Source organism: Lutra lutra, chromosome 5 (genome assembly GCF_902655055.1).
Source record: "Lutra lutra chromosome 5, mLutLut1.2, whole genome shotgun sequence".
NCBI lineage: Eukaryota > Metazoa > Chordata > Mammalia > Carnivora > Mustelidae > Lutra > Lutra lutra.
In genome coordinates, this window is record NC_062282.1 from 37,040,983 (window position 1) to 37,063,640 (window position 22,658).

The window sequence follows — 22,658 nt, forward strand, 5'->3', positions numbered from 1 at the left end:
TTCCAACAAATAAGTCAGAAAAGGGGAAAAAGTCTTGGCTGCATTCTTAAAACTTCTCATTCAGTTTAAATTAAACCTGAGCCTTTTTTTTTATTTCACTTTCCTAATACTCTGAGCAGAAACTTACTCCTAGTGCAAGATTAGATTTCCAGTTCTTTTCTTATGTGTATGAAAAATATTATCAAAGCTGGTGATCACCTTTGTTGCCTCCGCTTATGCACAGGTTTGACAACATTGCCTAATAAACAAATCTACCTAGCAGAACCTCACTCTCCAGTAAGCTGTGTTCCAAAGGCTGGATCACTTCTAAAGCAGCTTTGGAAGGTGGAGGGCACTTTCTCATAAAGTCATCCTTTTAACAAATTTAATATGTAAATCATATCACCTCCTGACAGTGATTGTACAAGAAAATATGCCCTGAGTGTCTGACTGGGCTATCAAGAATAGAAAACATTTCTTCCACTCACATTTAATATTCATTCATTCATATTCTTTTTGTCTCCACTTCTCTGTCTCTGTCTCTGTCTCTGTCTCTCTCTCTCTCTCTCTCTCTCTCACACACACACACACACACACACACACGCATGCATACACAGCCCAAAAGGCTCCTATCAACATTCTTTTTCTAATGAAAAAAATTGTTTTTCCATTCTTAGGGCATAGCTCACTTAGAGGTGGTATTTAAGAGGAAATATCTCAGAAAGATGAAAGTAGATGCTTTTGACTTACAGATAGAAAGCCAGGAGGGTGTGGTTGGGAAGGAATGAGCTGTTCTAGATCATCCCTTCAGTGAAAACGTGCGAAACATAAGCTTTGATATCTTTGCTTCCTTGCTAGGGAGCCTCCTTTCTTGGCCTAGCCTACTCCAGAGCTGAATGTAATTGTGAGGTTTCTCATCACACTCTTTATCCCTAAAACAAGACCATAATCCTTTGAGATAGTCTAATATTATTTATTCATATTATTAGTAGTATTAGTCACACTATCAAAAGCAATAAGAAAGTGACATAAGCTGAAAAAATGTGTTTTATCCTTCCTATTTTATTTAAATAAGTGAATATAGGGAGCACTTGATCCGTGCTTGATGCTGCTAAGGAGCAGGAAGCTGAGCAAACTCGGTCCCTACCGGACCACATGGATGATAATAACAGTGATTTAGGCCCCCAATTTGTAAGTGAGAGTCATTAAAATTTCAGAGTGCCACCCATTCATAGTATGACTATAACTACTAGCCCGTGTATTTTCCAACTTGGCAGGGGAGAGGCAGAGGATGAAGCCTGATTTACATCTTTGAGAGACTGTGGAGGTGGAACAGAGGTGGAGATGATGCCACAGAGATAAGCTCAGAGGCTGGGGTTATTTTGCCATTTCTCCGTATCGGGCCTGGATGGGAGAGCCTACCTGTATTAGCACAAGAGAAGAGAGGTCTAGACGTGACTTGGGCAAAATCTAAGCTCACAGGAGCTGATGGAATGGGAGGGGGGAAAAACACCAAGCTTCAAGAATAGAGAAGTTTGGGCAGCTCCAGAAGATACGAGCTGTTACAACCACTTCCCACCACCTGTCCATAGATTAAAAATACAGACATCCATAAACCAGCCACCACCTGTACCCTAACTTCGTATCCCCTCTAAAGCATTTTTCTTGATCAGGCTTCAGATTCCACTGAACAAGCTCGAAGTGCAAAAGAACATGTGCAATTCTTATGGTTTTTTTGTTTGTTTGTTTTTTTGCCTCAAGGAAAGTCCCTCCAAAAGGCGACGTACACAAACGTCTAGAGTGGAAAAAGCAGGGCCTTCCACAGAAGGTGCTAGAATAGTAAAAGTGAGAAGTTCTTTGCTTAGCCAAGTTTGTTTGTTTTTTTTTAATCAAAGAAGTGGGAACGTAAACCTTATTGCTTTCCGTAGGAGGACAACTGGCAGGAGGCAGAGATGGGTGTTTAAAGGAAACTGGCAGGAGAGTCAGGCAGATGTGGTTTGAATACTCCCCCCTAAAGGATTAGGCTGAGTCACAAAAAGAAACACAAAATGGAGAGGCAGGAATTTGGATCCTAATCCAAGTCCTGCCTCTGACTTGTTACTCGGGGTTTCATTTCATGGAAAAAAGAGGGAGGATCAGAAGAGTCTAATACTGAGTGATGGCGCCAAGATCACAGCATACATTCCTCAAGTTGTCACGCTCATCCCTCTCTTAATCATGGCAGGAAACTTTCCACCCGGCCTTCTTTTACAGTTAGTGGCAAAAATGCCACATTAAGAAGTAACATCTAATAGTTTTTCTAAAGATTAAAGATTTTTCTCCCTCTGCAGGGGCAAGGGGCATGCCAGTGTTGCATCAAAGAGCTGAGTAACGACCTAATTTTCACCTATTGTTAGTTTCTGTAAAATAGCAAAATGGTCTCTACTTAAATATCTGTCACATATTACATTTTAAAATAGACATTGCTAGATGGGCTTATAATATACGCTATTAATATTTTTAAGAGATAAACGTTATAATTTCTACTTACAGTATTAAAGTAACATTTTTACATATTTAATTCTGGAGCTCCATTTTAATTGAAGTAAATTGGGAAGAAAAAAAAAAGGATAAGTAACACTAGAACACTACATTGGGTCTTCACATTTGCTTTCCTCTAGATCAGAAAAGTTCAATCACACCTCTGTTTAAGAATAAGCATTTTGGGGGCACCTGGGTGGCTCAGTTGGTTGAGCGTCTGCCTTAGGCTCAGGCCATGATTCCAGGGTCCTGGGATCGAGTCCCACATTGGGCTCCCTGCTCGGTGGGAAGCCTGCTTCTCCCTCTCCAATACCCCTTGCTTGTGTTCCCTCTCTCACTATCTCTCTCTGTCAAATAAATAAATATAATCTTTAAAAAAAAATAAGCATTTTCTCTAAATCCCCCCCCCAAACAATTTTATTATATTTTATGATCCTGGAAGGGTCTAGATTTCATGTAGAGAAAGGTGTAAGTAAAAGCTATTATTAGGGTAAATATCATTCTCTCTCTTTCTCGCTCTCCTCCATATAATGTACTGATTGCTATCAGTATGCATAATTACCAATATTTTTATTAAATTTTAATTTTAGCCTCCTGATACACAGTATTATAAATGTATAGCCCAATTATAAAAACACTATAACCTAGGAATGGATAATACATACTATTTATAAAACAAAGGTTTGGAATTCAGAATATATTTCCTCATGGAAGCAATGCTATATATAACCCCAAGATCCCTTGCCAAATTGTAAAGGCCATTTAAGCCATGATATGGCTAAACTATAGCATTAAAATATCTAATTACCAATATTTCTAATAAACAGTGCTTTTAGAGTTCTACTTCTGGAAGCTAGGAATACAGTATTCTTATCCCATCTATAATGGCAATAGCAGAAAGAAGAGAAGAGGAGAATTAAGGCTATATTGATTCCCAGACACTATAATCCACAGAGAGTTTGTCAAGAAAAGAAGGTTTGGCAAGAAAATAAATTCCTGATGGGGACATTTTATAAGTCAGTCTTCTAAGTCAGGGACAGTTAAAAAAACAAACAGAAAGCCCATTATCTTTCTCCATAGAATGAGAACCACTGGGCAAAAGGCCATTTTTAGGGGCGCCTGGGTGGCTCAGTCGGTTAAGCATCTCTTGATTTCAGCTCAGGTTATGATCTCAGGGTTGTGAGGGCGAGCCCTGCACTGGGCTCTGCGCTGGGCATGGAGGCTGCTTAACATTCTCCTTCTCCCCCGGGCCCTCCCCCACTCTACTTGCACATATTCACACACATACTCTCTCCCTCTTAAAAAAAAGGGGGGGCATTTTTAGACCAACAACAATTGAAGAACAATTAAAAAGCCTAATAGCAAGAACAGTGCGCACTTTTCCAAAGCCTTGTAAAACTGGTTTTAAACCTTGGTCATATTGAAACGTAAACAAATTGATCTTTCCTTTGAAAACGGATTATTGCAATAAAACCCATGTCAAAAGGCAGCGTTAAAAACTCGTGTTTCAGACTACCTCTAAATGGTCATTAAAATATGTTAACAGTGAATCTTAGACCAAATAAAACTCTTAAGAAATAAAACACCAGAAGTCTGACTAGCATTCCTGTTCCTTCTAACGACTGTGGGTTTTTCCAATGTTTCACCCACTAGATTTTTCTTTGATAAGACCTAGATTCTGTTCAATGGTTCTCAACTGGAGCTGACTTTTGCCCTCCACGGGACATGTAGCAATGTCTGGAGACATGTGGACGCCACAACTTGAAGGAGGTTACTACTTGTATCTAATAGGTTACAGTAGTTTCCTAGGGCTGTCAGAAAAAATTGCCACAAACACAGCAGCTTAAAACACCAGAAGTTTATTCTCTCATAGTTCTGGAGATGGGAAGCCTGAAATCAAGGTGCAGGGCTTTGCCCCCTCTGGAGGCTCTATGGAAGAAAACCTCCCTGCCTCTTCCTAGCTTTGGGGGGTGGCCAGCAATCCTTGGCATTCCTTGACTCTTACCGGCCTCACTCCCATCTCTGGCTCCATCTCACAGCCATCTTCCCTCTGAGTATGTCTGTCTCCCTATCCAAATCTCCCTCTGGTTTCTTTCATAAAGACCACAGTCATTGGGTTAAAGGTCTACCCTAATCTAGTATGACCTCATGCTAACTTGATTACATCTGCAAAGACGTTACTCTCAAATGATGTTTCGTGGGTACAAACAGTCAGGACTTGAACATGACTTTTTTGGAGACACAACTCACCCACTACATAGGAGAGGCCAGAGCTGCTACTAAGCATTCTGCAATGACAATGCCCCACAACAGAGAATTATCCAGCCCCAAATGTCAATAATACCAAGGCTGAGAAACCCTGATTTCACAGCAGGAATATCCTCAACTCTGATTCTTCAAAGGGATGTTTTTTAATAATCTTCAAATGGCCCTGTGGCCCTGAGGTCCTTTTGATGTATTTTACGTGTAGATATTTTAAAGCAAGAACATTTCTTACCACCCTTTTTGGCCAACCCCACTCTTGCCTGGAGCCTATTTTGAGGACCTTTTATGGAGACGCACTAAGTGCTACACAGAGTTTTAAAATGCAAACCAGGAAATCTGTTGTAGCTATTAGCTATCTCCAGACTCTTGGCTACATCCTGAAAGCACTTTGGGCTTCAAGATCAATCAAATGAGATATCTAAATTCCCTTTCAGGATCTCAGAACTATGTCATTATAAGGCTATAAAAATGATTCTATCTTGGGAGTAGAGATACATTAGTAATGATATAATCACAACTTTAAAACTTACAGAAAAATGTTATTTTCGATTAAAAGAATAACACCAGTTTCAAAGATAACATCCATTATTTCTACACTGACAACATACTATTTGAGATAGTTTATTATGCGTGGAGTGACTATGTTTTATTAGGAGTAGGGGGTTTTATTTTTAATAAAACGTTTTGAAGTTTTTTTTTTCTTTTCAAGATTTTATTTTAAGTAATCTCTACACCCAACATGGGTTGTGAACTCACAACCTCGAGATCAAGAGTCATAGGCTCCACTGACTGAGCCACCCAGTTTTTCTTCTACGTCATTGTGTGTCCCAGTTGTTTATTTCTACAATTCACATTATATTATGAAATACGGGAGACCAATGATACGAAAGTAATTTCAAAAGAGGACAGTCCAGGACAAACAGCCTCCACACTTATAATCTGTTTGAGGACAACTACCCCTTTGGAAAATGGTACTTAATTACATAAACTGATGACAGTTTCTCAACTCTCATTATGGCCTAATGTCTATGCTAAGGAAAGCTTTCTCAGAAAGAGGTGAAATTCTTTTTGCTTCTTTTCAAAAGATCTCAGACAAAAAGGTTGAGTACAGAATAAAGAATTCTTCCCCCAACCACCTGAGAATCTGCTGCTGACCTGATGACTCATCCCCCTCTAGAACATGACTGTGCATTCCCAGAAAGGACCTACCCCCACTCCACTTCATCCCCACACGGCCATCAGAGTTGGGAAATTGACATTGATGCATTACCATCTCATCCCGCAGCTCATTGAGGTTTCATCAAAAGTCCTGGAGATGTATTCTTCAGCCAAAGGTTGTAGTTCAGAATTACATGCTGCTCTCAGCTGCCGTGCCCCCTCTATTCTCCTTCACTCTCTCTCAGCTTTAGCCTTTCTTGACTCTTAGAACCAGTAGAGTTCCAGTATGGTTATGTTGTAATGTAACTAGATTTGGAGTAGACCTTTGGCAAATACATCACAGAGGGGATGTGGTGCTCTCTCATTGCATCCTATCAGATGGCCCGTTTCTCTTCTTCTCTTTGCTGATGGCGTTTACTTTGACCATTTGTTTACAGCAGTGTCTGCCAGGCTGCCCCACAATAAAGACTATTTTTTTTTTCTTTTTCTCTTTTCATGAATACTACTTTATGCATTTTGGGGGAACTTACTTTAAAACTATGTAGTATCTTGTGCCTCATCAAACTTTCCAATTGATCCATTTAATTAATTTATATCGGTATATACTCATGAATATCAGTATTATTCAGTGGGCAATATTCAGTGGCTACTAATGGATACAAGTCCATTAGTCTTATTATTTATGTTGATGCTCAATTTGTCCCAGATCTGTCCAGTGGGAGCCCTCTTGCTCTTGTATCCTTCGGACATGGCCCATCATTCTTTGAGCACTTCACTGCTTTCTGGCACAAGAGGTTCTGGGCTTGTCTTATCCTTTCTCCTCCCTATTCATAAAATCAGCCATTTCTCCAAGAAGTCCTCGTTCCACTAGTAGAGAATGGTATGTAGATCAAGATCTGACTCACCACTATTGGGAAATCATTTCTCCACTTCAGTGGGCAAAGTAATACATACCTGTATATTCACACATACACATATATATAAAAATATATGTGATATATATGCATTATACATATATTTACACATATACACATTTATGTCTATGCATCTGTTACATAGATATAGAAATGAAAGATAGATCATGACAGATCTGAAGACATGAATTTATGCCAATTGCTCTCAGATGCAATCCAACACCACAAGCATCACTCTGGTTTTCCCCCTTTCTTTATTTCCTTCTTCTCTAGAGAAAAACCCAGATCCTATTACCCTTACTAGCTTTACTTACTTGCTCAGTCTCCCTGTATGCAACTAATCTCCCATTGCCACTGCCACTCTTAACTCCGAAGAAATGTCTTCCACACCACTCAGCTCCGACATCCTCCTCTACTTGCCCTCTGCATGCTTAACCTACACCCCCAGATCAGGATCAGACACCACAATGTCAGGCTGCCCCTGCACAGAAACCTCTGTCACTCTGCTCAGCTCTGAGGCCGATCTAGGACCCCACTCTGCAGAAGGACCCACCTCCCTGTGCTCAGGCTCTAGGACTGTACATGGAGCCACTCCCCTACCTGGATGCCCTCCAGACTTGGCTCAGCCTCTAATTCCCTGACCTGGGACCCTCTGGCTTCCTCCAGCAAGAGAGGTTGCCTCCTAGCATTCCCCAACCTAATGCATATAGGACCCATTCCCATAAAAAAGAGACGGAGATGGGGACAAAAGGTCGGAAAAAAAGAACAGGAAGAAGAAAAGGCAGTTGAACTAATTCTTAACAAATGTTTATATAATTTTAAATGTGATGATAATTTAAGGTCACAATTTTGATGCATCAGATACAACTCCATTAAAGATAAGGTAAGATAAGGTTATAGTTAATCTGTTCTTTTTAAACAATTTAAATGACTTGAAACTGCTAAAACACTGCTGAAGTTTTCTATTAGACACAGACTAACACAATGTCAAGAGCATGTAGGTGCTTGAATAACATTTGTTCTCAAAATATTTATTGCTAGGCAGTTGCTGTGTACGTATGTATGTGGGTTGGGGAGTGTCTCTAGAAAGGAAGGTGGTTGATCAAGAGAGTATATAAGCAATGTCCTCCAGAAGCTAAATACGATCGTTTCAAATGACTCCCCTGCAGACACATTTTTCAAAAGATAAATGACCCCTTCCCTCAATTTTCTACTTAAAAGTAATAATAAAGATGTTTAAATAGTCCCATTTATCTAATATTTGCTTTTATAAAGCTACTTTACCTTTCTTATTTATTCGAAACAGCTTAAAAGAATTAAGGTGAGTCCCTGTGCCAAACTTTTTATTCTAGAACTCCAAGTATGTTAGCATGTCCTTCGGCTCCAGTCAAGCATTTAGATCCATACACCGTGCCCTGTCAGTGGTTCCAAACTTTCATAGACATACCCAGTTATCTCACAGAGACAACTGAGTATTGTGTTTAAGAAAACAGGCATTGGAGGAGGCGCCTGGCTGTCTCAGTCAGTAGAGCAAACAACCCTTGATCTCAGGGTCATGAGTTCAAGCCCCCTATTGCGTTCAGAGCTTACATAAAAACATAAAAAAATAAAGAAAGAAAGAAAACAGGCGTTGGGAGTCAGACTGAACAATGCTAAATTTCCTGCTCTACTACTTAAATAGTTACATACACTTGGGCAATCATTTAATCTCCCTAAATTCCAGTGTCCTCATCTGAAAGTCAGGGACAATAAAAACTAACTCATAGGGTTATACACTGCACAGTGCAATGCCTGGCACATAGTTGTTACATAGTAAATATGACTAATTATAACCATTTTTATTATTAAATTTTGACCCCAAGTCTTAGGTTTACAGAAAACCTATTTTCCAAGTTGGTTCAATGCACCCAGATAAAAAATACCCAGTAAACTTCCTAACAGCCATTAGCAAAGAGGAAACAGAATCTCACAGAGATCCATACAGAGTCTATAAAATGAGATAAGGTTGCTTCACAACTTTTTAAATTTTATTTTTCTTTTTTTTTTCTTCTCCACAATTTTTAATTCTGCCTTACAATAGATGCTAACTTAATACCTTTCATATGGCATATCATTCTACAATTTTAACTCAAGTGGAGCTAAAAGGTCAGACTGACACTATACACACACAGACACTCACCATACCTACATACATCATCCCACTTATTTACAACTTTGTTAATTTATTCCACTTCCATTTGTTTCCTACTTTTTTGTCTTTAGAAGTCTGCTCTGAATGTCAGTTTAAACCTACCAACAGTATAAATATTCACCCAATAGTGCACACTGTAGGCCATTATAATTTTATAGTATGGTATTTAACCTGCTTAGGATCACGTGATTAAAATCACAAGGGAACCTTCAAAATACCTGATGTCCAGGCTAAATCCCAGGCCAACTGAATCAAAAACTTTGAGGGCAGGAGCCAGCTATCAGTTGTTAAAGCTCCCAGTTAATTCCAACATAGAGCTACGTGGAGAACCCCAGTTCTAGAACTGACCCAGAATGCAATGGTCCTCAAAGCTGCAACAGTCTTAAGTGAAAGAGGAGCGAATCTAGGACTAGCCCCAAGCTATTGGGGCTATTTTTTTGTAAGTCCCATGAATGAAAAAGAGGTACGTCCCCTTCCTTCCTAGGGTCCGCTGCAGTCTCCTCTTCCAGCTTAGACAACCCAAGCCCGGCCCATGGGAGGAGGCGGCCGCCGCTCGCCACCCGCCGTCGCCAGCATCCCCGCGCCGCTCTCCACCGCCCCTGCCCCGGCGCCTCGGCCAAACCCTCGGCCTCACCCGCGCACGGCCTCGCGCGTCCCTTCCTGCGCACCCTCCCCCGCAACCCGGCTCCGCAGCCTTCGCACCTGTAGTGTTGCCGTCCGCCCAGCTCCGGCGCTCGCTGGCGAGGAGGCACAGGAGGAGCAGCGGGAGCCGCAACGCGGGCGGCGGCCCCCGGAGCCCCCGGAGCCCCCGGAGCCCCCACAGGCCGGGCAGGGCGCTCATGGCGCCGGCAGGTCAGCCGTGGTCCTCGCGCACCGCCGTCGGTGGCCGAAGTTTCTGCGCACACTCGCCGGTGGCCCGGTGCCTGCTGCCGGTCCCGGGGGCGGGACACGCGACAAAAGGCAGAGTGGGAGGGGCCCGGCCGCCCTGCCCTCCTCCCCTGAGACGCTCTCACTGCGTCCGAAGCGGACCCCGGACTGCGCCCCGTCCCGCATCAATTATGCAGCTCCGCGGCCGCAGCGGGCGTGTCCGGATGTGCAGGAGCCACCTCCGCGCCGCATCCTCTCCTGCCTCCTCCCTCCCGGCTCCCGCAGGTCTGCGCGGGAGCTTGCTAAGGACGCGGCAGGTGATGTCTAGCTCGTCTCCTGCAGGACAGCTTGAAACTCCTAATGGGTGTGTGTATAGATATAATCTACAGACTATCCTTTACAGTTAGTTCGTCTGAGGCAAGGTGCACTTATTTACTTTGATGGGACAGATGAGAGGATGGACAACACTTTTCTGCCCCCCCCCCCCCCCCCCCCCCCCCCCCGCCCCCGACATCCCTGGGTTATTAAGGAGATTAATGCTTGCGCAGGTGGAAGGCGCCATCCAGCTGCCCTGCCTCCTGGACGAGTCTTTCTCTGCTCTCCGTACCAAACGCTCACACCTTCCCCACCAGTCTCTGAAGGCTTAGCCGGTTCTCTCTAGATTAAGGTTTCGGAGTCCCAAGGCCCCACAGTGTCTGTTTTTCTTTTCCTATTGTTTGCTTAGCCTAACAGCTTTTAAGGAGCCACCTAGAGGTCAAGAAACAAAAACTACCGAAAGTAGATACTGTGTAAACGGCACAAGCCTGTTGACCTTCGTCAGACTGGAGCACTGTTTAAGATAATGCTATCTCCTAGGGGCGTCTGGGTGGCTCAGTGGGTTAAGCCTCTGCCTTCAGCTCAGGTCATGATCTCGGGGTCCTGGGATCCAGCCCCGCATCAGGCTCTCTGCTCAGCGGAGAGCCTGCTTCCCTTCCTCTCTCTCTCTCTGCCTGCCTCTCTGCCTACTTGTGATCTCTGTCAAATAAATAAAATCTTCAAAAAAAAAAAAAAAAAAAAAAGATAATGCTATCTCCTACCCCGCAAGGTTGTAGCTTGGAATTTTCTGCACTCCCGACCAAATAAAACTAAAAACTATCAAAGAGGGGAGGAGAAATCTACGTTCTAACGTAAAAGAACAGTTAAGATCTGATGATTCTCCAGGGTGTTAAAAAACATTAAAAGATTTTTTTAAAAGCAGTTCTCATAAGTCTTGTTCCCTCTTCCTTTGTTTTTAGAATGCCAGGTTTGATGTTCATAAATTTATTACATATCAGTGTAAAAAAAAAAAAAAAGATTGAGGGGCGCCTGAGTGGATCATTTTGTTAAGCAGCTGCCTTCTGCTCAGATCATGATCAGGCCGTCCTGGGATAGGGCCCTGCATCAGGTTCTCTGCTTGGCAGGGGAGTCCGCTTCTCCCTCTCCCTCTCTCCCCTGCCCCCCCGCCCCCCCCCCCCCCCCCCCGCTTGTGCTCTTGCTCTCCCCCTCCCCCTCTCTTTTAAATAAATAAAATCTTAAAAAGAAAAAAAAAGATTGAAAGATCATGTCAGACACAAACTTTGAAAACTGAAGTGTTAAACAAGAGCTATGCTTGCTTCACAGAGGAATGGTTGATTTTTAATTGGTAGGTATCACTAAAATATGCCTGTTTCCAGTTTAATATTATACAGGGAAAATTTGAGAGGCATATAGATTATTTAAATTGGTGTTAAGAGAATATGAGTAATAAAGTCCATTAAGCATAGTAATACCTAATTAATATTACATATCTGCCAAATGTCAGGCACTAGGTTCAGAAGAGGTTGTACATACCGCAAGAAGTATGTACGTGCACGCGCGCACACACACACACACACACACCCCTACAGAACTATTAATCTATGAACTACAAATCTCAGGAAAACCTCTTCTCAGTGAGCAAATTATGGTTATGATGATTAACCCTTTCTGAACAAAGCCTTATAAGAAACCCTGTAGGACTAACATTTTCCATCATGACTCTCTTAGGACCTTGACCATACTTGCTAAACCCATATTGCCTGATAGTTGCTAAATCACACCCCTGTCTTTCTGTCCTGCATCCTGTCTCAGGATTGACTATAATCATTTGTCTATACCTTTGGAGTTTTAACGGTGAGCTCTTCTCCAAACAAGCTGAACATTGACTGACCTTCCCCAGTTGGTCCTATTAGCTCAAATTCACTTTACTTCAAATGAGTTGATCTCATTCAAAGAAAGATCATCTTCTCAGTTGAACCAATGTGTTCATGAATTAGGGAAAAGTGACTTGCCCAAGCTAAGACTAATTCCCACAGTCACTTCTGTTGTTACAGCGAAATAAATTAAGAAAGAAATATAATGCTTGGTTTGCTAAGCATTTTGAACATATTTTCCCTATTGTTAACTGCTTTATTTTTAGAGAGTTAATATTTTTGTTCTTATCCTAACTTCACTTCATTTTTTTCAAAAATTTTTTTTAAGATTTTATTTATTTATTTGACAGAGAGAGATCACAAGTAGATGGAGAGGCAGGCAGAGAGAGAGAGAGAGGGAAGCAGGCACCCTGCTGAGCAGAGAGCCCGATGCGGGACTCGATCCCAGGACCCTGAGATCATGACCTGAGCCGAAGGCAGAGGCTTAATCCACTGAGCCATCCAGGCGCCCCATTTTTTTCAAATGTTTTATATTCTTTAAAACCAGCTTATATGATACCTTCCTTGGATGGCTTTTTCTGACCTTTCTAATCCAAATCGACCATTCTTTGCATGATGAGTTAAATATGGCCACAAATACATTGACACTATCCTCAATATGGAGGGGAAAAAGGGTCCTGTGGTTCCTTTCTTCAAGCTGGGTGGTCACCCTGACCTCCCTGACCTATCGAATATTGCAACAGTAACATTGTGAGAGTTTCCTGAACCAAGCCACAAGAGCATCCACTTCCTTCCTCCCTATTCTTACAAGCTGCCAGGAGAGAAGTATGACTACGATGAGAGCAACATGCTGTGAGAAGCCCAAACCACACAGAGACAACAATGAGATGATGCCTGGAGAGGCCAAAGGGCAGCAAGGTGCTAGATCTGTGTGTCTCAGAGCCTCAGGCAAAGCCAGCCCCCAGCTGAGTACCATACAGTGATCCCAGTTGATACTTCTTGGAGGAGAAATACCCAACTGAGCCCTGCCTAAACTCCTGGCCCACACAATTGGGAGATAACACCGTTGTTTTAAACCACTAAATTTTGGGGTAACTTGTGTCACCACACTAAATGACCCAAACACTGTCCTCTGAACGCATACTGTCCCTACAGTTAATCTGACAACTAATAATTTATAGCCTTGTGACTTGATCTTCATTGTTGGCTTCAAGTTACATTTAAATATTTTATTAGCATTCATCTTGTTATATGATTATATCTTCTGTCCCAATTCCATTACAACTCTTTTCAGTACATCAAAATAGTTACACAAGTCTTTGTATTACCTGCACTATCATAAAATAAATAGTACTTCTTGTGTGCTCTTTTTTTTACTTATTAGAGAATCAGTTAAGAAATACATTTTTTTCTTTTTTTCCCCTAAAACTTGTGTTTGTGGAATAATGCTATAAAATTCTTATTTTTATTTTCTTTTAGGATATAAGATGTTGTTGAGTGAAAAATGTGTGACAGGGTACTAGAAAGGTGTGAAAATGAGAATGGGAATGTGGATATGGGTTACCTCTTATGGAAGGCAATATTTAATTTTTAAAAATTATTATTGAAGGAAACATTACATCAAACAGTAATAGATGAAAGGACGTGTTTCACTATATCAATGCCAACTAGTCAAAATGTCTATCTTTGTCAATCTGACAGTTGACAAACAGTATGCATTTACAGTTTAACTTACATTTGTTTTATTGTAAGTTGGGGTGAGCTTTATTAAGATGTGAAAATATCATGTCCAAATGTTGTTGCAAACAACAAAATCCAGTCTGGCTAGTTTAAGCAGAAAAATAAGCACTTAAAGTTTATTAGGTACTACTTGGGATTGTTGAAAAAACAGACTCAAGGATAAACTTTCAGGAGCACCAGGATTCATGCAGTAAACTCACCAAATATCGATACCACGGATGCCTCAGCCATCAAACAGGAGATGCTGGGGACTCCATACCCTACTACTTCTACCCCTGAGGCCACCTGCGGGTCAGCAACTGGCCCTTGCAATGCCCACTGCTACCTTCACCAGCCAAATGGGAGTGCTGCTGTGCTCCTCTCCTCCTCTTGGAATCAGTCCCCCTCCCCTGGGAGTGTCCAAGGCCAGAGTGTATGCCCGACTGCTAGCTTCAAGACAGGCTGAGTGTTTGAGCTCTGACCTTGATGGGAGAAGGCAGGATTCCTAATGTGAAAATCTCCCCAAATATAGAAATGTTTTCAAAATATGACAAGATGCCCTGAATATCCACTCCAGTCCTCCCCACTAGGACAGGCAACATTTCTTCAATACTTATTCTTTGAAACAAAAGCAGATGCTCCCCAACTTAATACACAAGGTACTCATTTCAAATGTGGACACCCCATTCAACCCAGAAAGAGGCCTGTCTCATTAGAAGGGGGAGCTGGATCCCTGACTTTTACAGATGTCCATTCCAAGGTTCTGGGACGGGAACTAGTAGTATGTTCATTTCACATACGTTTTTGTAAAATGTGCTAAAGTAAACATTTTAGCTGGAATTATTTAATATGACCATGTATTTCTACTCCAGATGCTCTTGCAATTCACTTTCCCACATGTCAGATGGCATGCTGTGAACGTTTTGGGGATCCTGCTAAGAGGAAGTTAAGAACACATTTCATAGGGATTTATTATAATATAGTTTTGCATTTTGTAGTCCCTTTGGTATAAGCAATAAGTTATTGCTGGTCATCCAATCAGAAATGGCTTAAAGGGCATACAGAACTTTTTTTTCTTTTTTTTTTTGTTAGAGAGAGAGAGAGAGAGAGCATGAGCACAGGCAGACAGAGTGCTAGGCAGAGGCAGAGGGAGAAGCAGGCTCCCCGCCGAGCAAGGAGCCCGATGTGGGACTCGATCCCAGGATGCTGGGATCATGACCTGAGCCGAAGGCAGCCGCTTAACCAACTGAGCCACCCAGGCATCCCGCATACAGAACTTTTGCTGTGTGACCCAACCAGCCCTATGACTGAATCGGCTCTGTGGGCATCCCAACTTAAAGGTGAAGAATCAGAGACCAGATCCCGATACACTCTGTAGGGTCACTTGGCACCAGAAGTATGTTGATAGGGAGGGAGAAGGATCCCATTGCCAGATCAAAGGTGTAATGGACTGAATTATATCCCCCGTACCCACCCAATTCATATATTGAAGCTCTAACCCTCAGTAGCTTAGATTGTAACTGTGTTTGGAGATAAACCTGTAAAGAGGTAATTAAGGTTAAATGAAGTCATATGGGTAGGCATGGGATCTAATATGACCAGACTTGGACCTAATCCAATATTGCACCCTTATAAGAAAAAGAGGGCACCTGGGTCTTTCAGTTGGTTAAGTATCCAACACTTGAACTCAGCTCAGGTTTTGATCTCAAGGTCATGAGTTTAAACCCCATGTTGGAATCCACCCTGGGCATGGACCTTATGCTAAAAAAAAAAAAAAAAAAAAAGGAAAGACACCATAGTCAGAACACACATACACACACAGAAAATCCTATGTGAGGACATGAGGACATAAATTGATGGCAGCCATCTGCAGGCAAAGGAAAGAGGCCTCAGGAGAATCCAAACCTACTTCCATAATTTGTCACTATCTACTTAGTTTTTGGTAATAACTTTTCCTAGTATGCTTTTTGTCTTGTGACTTTATCATCAAAAATTATTTGTTATGTAGTCAAATTAACCAGTATTTTTAAAAAATGGCCCATGTTTTTGTCATACCTAGAAAAGCCTTCATTATTTAAAGAAAAAAATAAAGTCTACCTAAGTTTTCTTCCATTCTTTTTTGCTCTCTTTTTTATGTTTGCAATTCATGTTAATATAAATGTTAATGTCTACAAATGTAAATTTATTATGTAAATTTATGGTAATAATTATGATTTATCTTCCTGTCATATTCAGCCATCTTTTATTTTAGAATTTTATGTCATGTTTGATTTTTGGCAATAAACTAACCAGTCATTTAAATAAATGTTCATGGGCGCCTGGGTGGCTTAGTGGGTTAAAGCCTCTGCCTTCGGCTCAGGTCATGATCCCAGGGTCCTGGGATGGAGCCCCGCATCGGGCTCTCTGTTCTCCAGGGAGCCTGCTTCCTCCTCCTCTCTCTCTCTGCCTGCCTCTCTGCCTACTTGAGATCTCTGTCTGTCAAATAAATAAATAAAATCTTTGAAAAATAAATAAATAAATAAATAAATAAATAGTTCATATATTATTTGTTTAATTTTGCTGACTGTTTCTCATATTTCAAGTTATGTCAGAGAAGTGACAATGTTTAGTTAAGATTATGGGGAGGAGTGGCTAACCAAACATATGAATAAGAAGGGATATTAAATAATCTGAATATGCCCAATAATCTGAATATTTGCCCGATGAAAGTAAAGATTTCATGCTGGACTGTATCTTAAGAACTGCAGCTCATGTTCACATTTTGGAGTTGAAGCAATTTATAGAAGGCAAAATCAAGATGTCAAAACACTGATCCCTAAAATTTTACCTCAACATTTCCAATGTTGGGGGAGCAGATGGTGAAAGAGAACATTTTTCACTATAAATGACTTAAATTTCAATTTATATACGAATATTTGACTTTATGTATGGAGTTTTATCTCAGAATAGGACCAGTATCTTATTTCTCATAACATTTTAATTGTTTTGTTATTTTTTAAAAAAATTAAAATTAAGTTAGATAAAACTAATTCATCTCTATGACTAGATTATTTGGCCATTTGTAGTGATCTTGTTTTTTGTTAAACTGTTGCAAAGAAGGCATACTCTATTTTAGGATAAGCAACATGTTAGGTGTTCTATAAATGTCTTTTTGAAGATGGGTGAAATTGATAAGCAGTAACTGGGTTTGGCTTCTGATACAAAGCAGCTTTGTATGCATTCTGGAAGATTAATGGTTGCTCAGGAGAGTTAATAAATATAGGTTTTTGTTTGTTAAGGAACTTTTGACCAAAAGGGAAAGACAGAAGGTTTAGCTCTTCTCAGTGTAGAAAATTTAGCAAAAATGGGGGCATCTGGGTAACTCAGTGGGTTAAGCCTCTGCCTTCAGCTCAGGTCATGATCTCAGGGTCCTGGGATTGAGCCCTGCATCGGGCTCTCTGCTCGGTGGGGAGCCTGCTTCCCCCTCTCTCTCTGCCTGCCTCTCTGCCTACTTGTGATCTCTCTCTCTGTCAAATAAATAAATAAAATATTTTTTTAAAAACGGAAAACTTGCAAAAATGGAGATAGTATATGAAAAAGAGAAACCTCTGTGTGTGGATGAGACAAGCTTGCTGATTTATACTGGTCAAAAGAATATTTATTTGAAGGCAGTGGTTTTGAGTCACAGCACTACCATTTCATCTTTTTATGAATTTAGAAATAGTCACCATTCCAAAGTTTGGTTTCCTTTCCCATAAAACAGGGAAATAGTACATATCTGCCAATGTTGTAAAGAAAAAATGTTTTGGCACTATTGCAAACTATAAAACAAAATATGTGGATGGTTGTTGTAATGATTTTGTTGTTATTACCACTATTGTTATAGATTGCACAATAGTGGTATTTTTTTTTCTTGAGGTAATTTTGTGCAAAATGCATCCAATTTGGAGCTGTGCCTTGTACACTGGAGCTTGGAATAAACGCTACCAAGTCACTGTAATGGATTAAGGAACAGATTTTATTGGCAAAACATATAATGGATGTGATCACCAGAAAAAAAGGCAGAAGTTGGCCAACACTTCCCCTTATATCCCACAATACCATGAAGAGTCAGGCTAACACCAGAGTACTCTACTGGACATACAATGCAAGTTAAGCATTCACGGGAAGGACCCTATCCCACTGTGCATAAAGAGGAGCCACTTCGATAGATTTTGTAACCAAGACATACAGAAACGGTAGAGAAATATCAGCTTCCAACATACTGTTACCTTGGTGCCCATGCAAAGCTAGATCTAGGCACAGTTACTTTTGGAGGGAGGGGAAGGAAGGGTAAAAAGCAGTGTTAGAATAAATAGAATTGTGTGAAGTTTAATTTAGAAACAGATCCTTGAACCCCCACCTGAATTGTATGTTGTTGGCCAAAGGCCCTTTTCCCACCCTCAGAGAAAACGGAAGAGAGGAAAACTAAGGGTCTTTAGTCTTGGATCTGCAGACTTGAAGGTGTGAGTACTCAGGACTGGACACCTAATTTGTGAGGCTCAGAGCAAAACTAAAATGCATACCCATTGTTCAAAAATTACTAATGTTAAGATGACTCTGTAGAGAATTAAACCATGTATCCAGCCCTGATTAGGATAGGACTCAGTGTGACTGTACAAGTTTGTTCTGTCTTTGTAGAGCTGCTGCATGGGTACTTCTCTGAAAATAGGAAGATCAGTGTCCTCAAACACACTGAATGCTGGATGCTAAGAACCTTTTCTTCTCTTTCCTTTTTTTTTTTTTTAATTTAACTATACCTGACACACAATGTTACATTAGTTTCAGGTGTGCAACATGTTGATTCCACAACTCTATGTATTATGTTATATTCACAACAAGGGAGCTACCATCAGTCACCATGACTATTATATAACACATTGACTATATTCCTTATGCTGTAACTTTCATTTCCATGACTTATTCAATCCATAACTGGAAGCCTGTATCTTTTTACTAATTGACTATTACCTTTACTCTCCAGATAGGACATTAAAAGAAGACTTTCAGATGTATGTGACGAGCCTAAGGGTCCCCAAAGTATTTAAGATGATCTTCAAATGAATCTCAAAGTCAGAAAAGTCCCATATATTTGCTCTGAATGATTAAAATAAACTTTTAATCCCTACAGTCTTGAACAAGAATAAGTAAAAAAATCACCAAAGACCCAAGGAAAAGATTTAATATGGAAACAGAAACCAAAACAGAAGAAATTTAACTTATTAGTAAAAATTATATAAAGACAAGAAATTTCAGTAGAAAATTATCATAAAAATCCTCAGATTAAGAAATGATATTCCATCTATGAAAAAAAGAACAAGCTATTATGAGAAAGAACATTTGGGGGGGAATTAGATTTTAAAACACGATGAAAGAAATGAAAAGGTTTGGGAAAATAAAGTTGAGGAAAACCTCACAGAAAATAAAGCAGAGGGACAAAGAGATGGCTGTAGGAAGAGAAAAAAGGTAATATTGTATAATTAGTCCAGGAGGCCCAATATCCAAATAATAGAAAGATAGAACAAAGAAATTTGAGGAAATCAACAATGAAATAATTCAAAAATTAACTAAATCTGAAGGAAATGCAGGCTAAAGGTTTCCACCAAATTCCCAGTTGAATGAAAATAGACTCATATCAAGGACATTACTGTGAAATTTCAGAACACTGTGGATAAGGAGAAATCATACTGGTTCGCTAGAAGGGGACATGGTCAAAAAATAGAGTAGCTTTGATATTCTTAATAGAAGAGAAACATCTCCAAAATTCTGCAGAGAAATGTTTCCAACCTAGAGTTATAGGCCCTGTTGAAATGTCAACTAAATATGAGTACAAAATAAAAACATGTTAAAGTAGGAACTATCTCAAAAAATTTATCTCCCATCCATACTTGTTTTCAGCAAGCTACTGAAGAAAGTCCTCCTCAAAATCAAGAGAGTAAATCAAATTAAAGGGGGAAATATGGGAACAGGAAGGAAGATCCTAGGATGAGAAACAATTACAAAAAATATCTCAGACTCACCAAAACACTGAAGAGTAGTGAGGAAAGTAGGATTAATACTTTACGTTAATTAGAAATCCTACAGTATTCTTTTATTAAATATAATTTTTGTTGGTTGCTCTTTCTATATGAAATCTTTTCCTTGGGTGTCAGGTGATCTTTAGCTGTTTATTCTTGTTCAAGATTCTGGGAATGAAAAGTTTATTTTAATCACTCTGAACATATAACATGGGACTTTCCTGACTTTCAACTTCATTTGAGGTGTATTTTTTTTTTAAGATTTTATTTTAAAGCAATTTTTACACCCAACATGGTGCTCCAACCTACAACACAAGATTAAGAGTCACACACTCCACTGACTGAGCTAGCCAGGCACCCCCACTTGAAGATTATCTTAAATGTTTTTGGGGACCCTTGGGCTGGTCGTATACTCCTGAACATATAATTTTTGGTAGACACACATAATTATACAAAGGAACTTTGTTTTATTTCTAGTTTACCAAATGTTTTTGTACTTAACAGATTCTTTTGAATCAATTGTTCTGATCAATTACTTTTAAAAATAAAATTTAAATAGAATTGCATCAATTTATAGATTAATTTGGGGAAGATTGACATCTTTGTAATGTTGAGTCCTCTCTGTTTTGTTATCACCATTTTATTGAGTCTTGAGAAATTTTAAATTTTCCTTCTTGTAAGTTTTACATGATTTTAGGTAAATATACTCATAAAGGGGCACCTGGGTGGCTCAGTCAAATGACCAACTTTTGATTTTAGCTCTGGTCATGATCCTGGGATGGAGCCCCGAGCTCCAGGTGCCAGGCTCAGTGGGGATTCTGTTTGAGGATGCTCTCCTTCTCCCTCTGCCCCTCCCCCCACTCACACTATCTCTGTCTCTCTCAAATGAATAAATAAATCATTACAATATATTCATGAGTATATAATTCATAGCATTTTGTTTTTGTTTTTGTTAAAGATATTTTAAAATAGGGGGTGCCTGGGCGGCTCAGTGGGTTAAGCCTCTGCCTTCAGCTCAGGTCGTGATCTCGGGGTCCTGGGATCGAACCTCACATTGGGCTCTTTCCTCTGCAGGGAGCCTGCTTCCCCCTTCCCCTCTGCCTGCCTCTCTGCCTATTTGTGATCTCTCTCTCTCTCTCTCTGTGTCAAGTAAATAAATAAATAAAATCTTTTAAAAATGTATTTTAAAATAAATGCTTGTATTTTGTTATTTCTATAAATTAAAAAAAAAAGTGGGCTCCCCACTCTCTATCATTTCCCATCCTTGTGCTCTCATTCTGTCCTCCAGTTTTCTCAGTAAGCAAGCACAGAGCCCCAAGACCACCCTTGACACCTTCAGCCACTCTGTGCATGCCAGAGCATCCCCCCTTCCATGCATTCTTACTGTCCCCAGCATGGCCTCTTGTCTCCTCCATTATGCTGCTGCTGTTGAGCAACATGAGGCTGGTGGGGTCTGGCCCCAGCCTCACCCTGGCCCCAGAGCTAGGCCCCTGGCAGGCTCCCTGGCTGATGACCCACACCCTGGGCTACATGGCCCATCCTGGCCTGCTCCTGAGTCCGTTGCTCCTGCCCACACTGGGTCAGTGCCAAGAGGGCAACCTGGGCACATGGCACTTCTGCATGCCTCTGCCCTGTTCCCCTTGACTGCTGGGCTAATAGGTGTGCTGCTGACAGGTCTCGGGGTGTTCAGTGCCGCGGTTGGCTACACCTCCGTGCCTGTCCAGCTGGCCATGCTGGCAGAGCAGAGTTACCCCTTAGACCTCCCCAGGGGTTACTATCACTGTGGTTGCTGCTATGGCTGCTGCTGGCCTTACACCGCTGCTCAGCTCTGAGCCACCCTTCCTGTAGCTATTCTGCAGCCTACTTGGGACCTGGCTTATGCAGCTGGGACTATGCAGCTGGGACCTTGCAGTGGCTAGAGCTCTCAGAGCTGAAGCCATAAGCGCTGCAGGAGGGCCTCTTATGCAGGGTCCTGGCAGGGCACAGGCCACTCCGATGCCTTCCCACCCCAAGTGGCCTGGCTGAGCTGCCTGCCTAGTCCCCATCCAGTTGGAGTGAGGCCTCTTGCCCCTGGATTTCCTTACACGGCCTCCCATCCCATAGTGAAGGCTCAGCCCCACTCCTGCCAGGCCTGGGGCCTGGGTAGCAGATCTGGGAGGGCTCCTGAGAGGGGAGCCCAGCCTGGGTTTAGCCCAGCTTCTCCTCAGGGACTCCACTGTGGGCAGCCCGAGAGGAAGAGATGCTGCAGGAGGGGATCCAGGCCTCACTCGTGAGGGGCCGCATAGTGTCCTGAGAGCCCATGATGGCTGCCTAAGTCCAGTCTCCTCTCTGCAGCTGCAGCAGCTGGAGCACATGGGTTCCCCACAGAGCAGGCAGTGGTGGCATCGACAGCCATGGACCGCATGGAGGGTGCTGTGAGTCACTGCTGGCTGAGGGCGTGGGGGGTGAGGTGGGCACTGAAGTCCTAGTGACTCAGGGGAGGGGTTGCCTGCCCACCCCCAAGGGCCCTGGTCCTCTGCAGCCAGGCAGACCCTCAAGTGACCACTGGCTTGGCCTGTGGGTGGGTAGTCTACCCAAGCCCCAGTTCTGTCTTCAGAGACTCACAGTGTGATATAGGAGAGCCCCCCATCCACACCGCACCCCACACTGGCACTGCCTAGAATAAGTACCAGTTTGCTTCCCCCCCCCCAGAAAAAGTATTATCATATATATTATCTTCTAAATAGTCACCTTACTAAATTATTTTTTTCATTTTAATAGTTTTTTAATTGACTTTCCAGGATTTTCTATGTAGAAAATCACACAAATTGTAACTAATTGT

At 41.5% G+C, this 22,658-nt stretch overlaps 1 protein-coding gene and 1 pseudogene across 2 annotated transcripts in view; one reads left to right on the top strand and one right to left on the bottom strand.

Annotated features, from left to right (window-relative positions):
- EMB (embigin) overlaps positions 1 to 10,051 on the bottom strand; it is a 49,707-nt gene extending 39,656 nt beyond the window's left edge. Inside the window, exon 1 of one of the 2 annotated variants that reach the window (XM_047730742.1) lies at positions 9,730 to 10,051. In XM_047730742.1, the coding sequence (XP_047586698.1) occupies positions 9,730 to 9,868 (139 nt within the window). In that variant the 5' untranslated portion in view covers positions 9,869 to 10,051. The remainder of the gene's footprint in view (positions 1 to 9,729) is intronic. The other variant, XM_047730741.1, reaches the window with a different exon arrangement.
- Positions 10,052 to 21,187: 11,136 nt separating this feature from the next.
- Positions 21,188 to 22,455, top strand: LOC125101131 (rhomboid domain-containing protein 3-like; annotated as a pseudogene).
- The last annotated feature ends 203 nt before the right edge of the window (positions 22,456 to 22,658 follow it).